Source organism: Primulina huaijiensis, unplaced genomic scaffold (assembly GCF_012295235.1).
Source record: "Primulina huaijiensis isolate GDHJ02 unplaced genomic scaffold, ASM1229523v2 scaffold207956, whole genome shotgun sequence".
Classification (NCBI taxonomy): Eukaryota; Viridiplantae; Streptophyta; class Magnoliopsida; order Lamiales; family Gesneriaceae; genus Primulina; species Primulina huaijiensis.
Window position 1 is genome coordinate 1 of NW_027355071.1, and position 4,538 is coordinate 4,538.

Genomic DNA, 4,538 nt, shown 5'->3' on the forward strand with positions numbered 1-4,538 from the left:
CGTTTCTGTTCCTGAGACAAGAAATGTTCCACAAGACCAAATTGACTGGAGTTTTGCCCCTGGAACTTCTGCATCTTCTAGAAATCATTCATTTACTTCTCGGATTGGCCCAGGTTCTGGTGTGCGTGCATCTCCCGTAGTCTTGTTGCCTCATCAGATACAAAGATCTCAAGCCCATCAGAGATTCTCGGAATTTTTGCCTTGGAATGCCCCTCCACGGATTGAATCTGATTCCGGAGTTCGGAGAAGTCCTTTTGTGCCTTTCCCTTCTACCTCATTTTCAGCAGATGAGGCACCAAGTACTAGTCTAGGACAGCATCAGTCAGATCAGTGGCCAGCAGCGTTCTCGATTGATACGACAAGTGATGATGCTCATGGTTGGAATGCTTTAGCTGCTGTTGAGGGAAGGCATAGACTGGTATGTGTCCTTTATTGAAGTTGTAACGGATGTGATGAATACTTAAAATCTTCAAACAGAAAATTCCTTTGTTTTCTTTAAACATATTTGCGCTCTGAAAATCCTGTGACCTGCACCGATGGCAGCAACTTTTCATAGAGTAATTCATAGTTTTATATAATAAACCTTCTAAGTTATATATCTCGACCGTAAGTATTACTTTATTTCTGATCATATCATTGATCCACGTACACATACTTATTTTTGCTTACTCGGATGTAAGTTTTTTCATTGCAAACTGGCTGCTCTTTGTTTCTCTCATTCATTCTGCCTTATCGAGTCTTCCTATTTGTGGAGGCATAGAGTGAGGCATTTTGTGTTCAATTCTTGGGAAATCTGACCATTTATGAAGATCCCATTTAATCAATTGAGAAGTCCTTTTAGCATATCCTGTGATTGCATATATTTTATTATTCATTCTTTTAACTAATTGTGCCTACTTGGTTCGTTTGTGCTTGTAATGTGATTCCTGTGAGTTCCAGTGGTTTGCGCTAATTACACTTTGTCCTATTTGATTTAGCAGATCCGTCAAGTCTTGAGTGCCATGCGAAGGGGTGTCCACTTACAACCTGAGGTTTGTTCAGGATCAGCAATTTAGATTTCTCTCATTAATATGTTATCAAATTTGGTCGAACTCTTTTTTTTTATGGAAGGAAAATATCCAAACATATATCTATTGAGAGTAATTGCTACTAAATTTAAAAATAATTATATAGTTGTTTTTTTTAATCGATAACTTTTATATGATTTTCAAAGCTACCTGATCATATCCCAAATTCAATTGAGCTTGTGGTTATATATGGAAATTTACATGTGGAATCTCTGTTTGTATCTTTTTATTTTTATCGAGGTTAAAATTATTTTTAAATCTGTATTTGGAGTCTCAAAATTTGTTCCCACGACGTGGTTTTGTCATAATAAATAGACAAATATACAAGGAGCTTTTCCCAATTATCCTTACCGTTTTCTTCTAATTTGTAGTAAATGTTATGTTTGGAAATAGACTCTTGGAGTGCTAGCCCAGATGAGATTTCAGGCGGTGATTTATCTTGATATACATGGATATTTTTGAAATTTTTCATATTTGTAATTTCTAAAATTATTGTTCGAATTTACTTGTTTAGGAAGTATACCGTTGGAGCCTAAAATAAAAAGGTATGATGTACACATGCCTAATATGTAGAGAGAGATGCCTATGGAGCACACAGAAGTTGTATCTGTCAATTGTGAATTGTATGGCTCGACTAGGCAGATGTTGACGCATGCAATCAAGACCTTTGAAATATTTTATGTGTCTTTCTATTACATAAGTAGCACATAATTTTTCTAGATTATAGGTGGATGATGTAAATATATGTTAACCCTTTCCAGGATTATATGCTGATCGACCCTTTTATCAACGGATTTGTGGAGATGCATGACCGTCATAGAGACATGAGGCTGGATGTGGACAACATGTCTTATGAAGTACTCTAGTTTACTTGAATAAATACTCTCTACACTCTTGGATTTTCAAGAGAATTTTCAGGGTAAGCAGCTTTTAACATTTCCACTCTTTATGATAGGAATTGTTAGCTTTGGAGGAACGTATAGGGAATGTTAGCACCGGATTGAGCGAGGATAAAATCTTTACCTCGATGAAACAGAGGAAGCATAGAGTATTTGGCGTCGCTCTGAATTTGGTGCCATGCTGTATATGTCAGGTTAGATCAATGAACCTGCTAAATTTTTCGTTTAAGTTGCATCCCCCATACTTATTCTTTTTAAAGGATCGACTCTGAGTTTTTTCTTTTCACTTCCACTCGACTATATCAGGAGGAATACATTGATGGAGATGATATTGGGATATCAGATTGTGGGCATGAGTTTCATGTCAACTGCATCAAACAATGGTTGACACTAAAGAACTTGTGTCCCATTTGTAAAACAACGGCTTTGGAAGTTTGAGAAATAAACCTATTTGTTTTGGGGGCGAGCATGAACTATTCCATCTTGAGGACTCATTGTTTTGCTTTTAAATCTTTGGTTGGACACGACTTAAAGCATGCTAGTTCGACCCTAAAAACCCTTTTGTTTTCCTCCCCTCGAATCTTGTGGGTTTGAAGCAAGAAAGGTTGTGCTTTCTGGGATTGAGTAGCGATGATGGTATAAATTTGAACTGTTAATTATGGTCACTTAAATTGAGAAGGAAAAAAAATCCTCGATTCTATGAAATATTAGACGTCATAATGTGGCAGCGGGAGACATTTGGTTATATATTCAATTGTTCGAATGGTCTTTTAAGGCTGGCATCTTGTTTCCTTTTATTACAGGACATATTTGATAACTGTTGTCTTCTCTTGTTTCAATCATGCAACGCAAACCTTAATTTCTAGTCCTATATACCATGATTTCAATACTAGTGAATTGTGTGTGTGTGTTTTTTAGGTTTTATTGTGAAAATGAAGTTGGTAAATTACTTTCACAGTTTCACCATCTCAAATCTTTCAATAAAATGTAAAGATTAGCCACTAAATCCCTGTCTTTTTTAGCAAATTTTGCTTCAAATTATCATGGAGTAGAGTAAAATACAATTGAGCCACAAAAAGTTAAGACTGATATGTCGTCAACAGGAAACATAATCAGGGAATCTCAAATTCAAAAAATTAAAAAAAAAAATGAAAGATTTGGTCCTTTCCCATTTTGAATCATGTGTCATTGGCATCAAAATAATGCCATCAATAGGAATTCCCCTGTTTCTTGTCTTGAATTCTTTTGCTCACTATTCTTTTTCTTTTATGGCTATGTTTATGTGATGCAAAAATGAGTTGGGCATTTTGAGGACCATTCCCTATATCTAAAGGGAAAAGGCCAAAGCTCCCATGTGAGAATCCACTTATATCGTCTTTATTTACAAGATGTGGCACTGTCGTGACTCTTAAATTATTGATCTTCACCATAATATAAAAGTAGAAATAATATAAAATCACTACTTACCCACATACATATGATTTCGAATTTTTCACATAAATGAACAATTAACAAACTACTTTCTCTTCCATCCATCAACTCACTCCACTTACTTTTTATGCCTTCATATACCCTCTCATCCAATTTCATGTTTTTATCATCTTATACATTTGGACTAACTTGATTTTGTAAATCCAGATATTTATAGTAAATCTATGAACGCATGCTTCGATTTCTAGTATATATCAATGATTATGACAATAATTAAATCATGAGAGACTCAAATAAAACATTCATTTCACAAAATTGATCTATGAAATCGTCTCAACTTGGTGAAAAAATAAATACTTAAAATGATTACGACAATTGAAAGTTAGAATGAGCATTTGAGTGGAACATTATCATTGTTAAACATGCCATTATTCCTAGTAAACCTATAGAACACATGAAACATGGAACCCCACCTCCAATCAATAAGTCCACTATTATTGCTAGTTTATGGTCAAAGGAAGTTGAACCATCAAAAAATATGTGATGTATCTTGCCTCATTCATTGTCTTTCTCCACGGACAATCAGGGCCACCATCTATATCATGAAAATTATAGAATTATGCCTACCAACTTAAGAAGTTTAACTCATAATAGTTAAAATTTAAAATAAATAAATAGAATTAAAATGCCCCTTGAGAAAATATATTAGATTGATATCGCCCTCGAGCGTTTTTGAACATATAAGCACCGTGGAAATTTGATTGATCCAAATTAAGTAAATTGGAGAATGAAGTGAAGACTTTTATATACCAATGGTTGAGTTTGAGTAGTACTAACGTTTTGTACAAATTAAGTAAATCAAATTTGTCACAAATTAACATGACATTAATTAAGCATCATCGAAATCCCACATATGTACTCATTTCCGGGTGTCAATTTTTTTTTTGGGGATTTTTTTTTTATATAATTTATATAATATTTTTCCTTCTAAAATCGAATTTATAAAATCTTTAATCAAAACAAAACGACGTCGCTGCAACGGAAATCAAATGAATTCTCCATGGACTCCTGGGGCCACGAGTCGCGAAGCAATTTCAGCAGCATTTGCGCCTTTCGCTTAGCTCTCACCGTGCAATCGCTC

At 34.7% G+C, this 4,538-nt stretch overlaps 1 protein-coding gene across 1 annotated transcript; it reads left to right on the top strand.

Moving 5' to 3' along the window:
- Positions 1 to 4: 4 nt before the first annotated feature.
- LOC140966776 (E3 ubiquitin-protein ligase MBR2-like) lies at positions 5 to 2,740 on the top strand (the record flags this gene model as incomplete). Its single annotated transcript, XM_073427031.1, has 5 exons — positions 5 to 418; positions 978 to 1,031; positions 1,829 to 1,924; positions 2,023 to 2,160; positions 2,273 to 2,740. Coding segments are annotated over 5 exons (834 nt in total), but the record flags the coding sequence as incomplete, so codon positions are not given.
- Between the last annotated feature and the right edge of the window lie 1,798 nt (positions 2,741 to 4,538).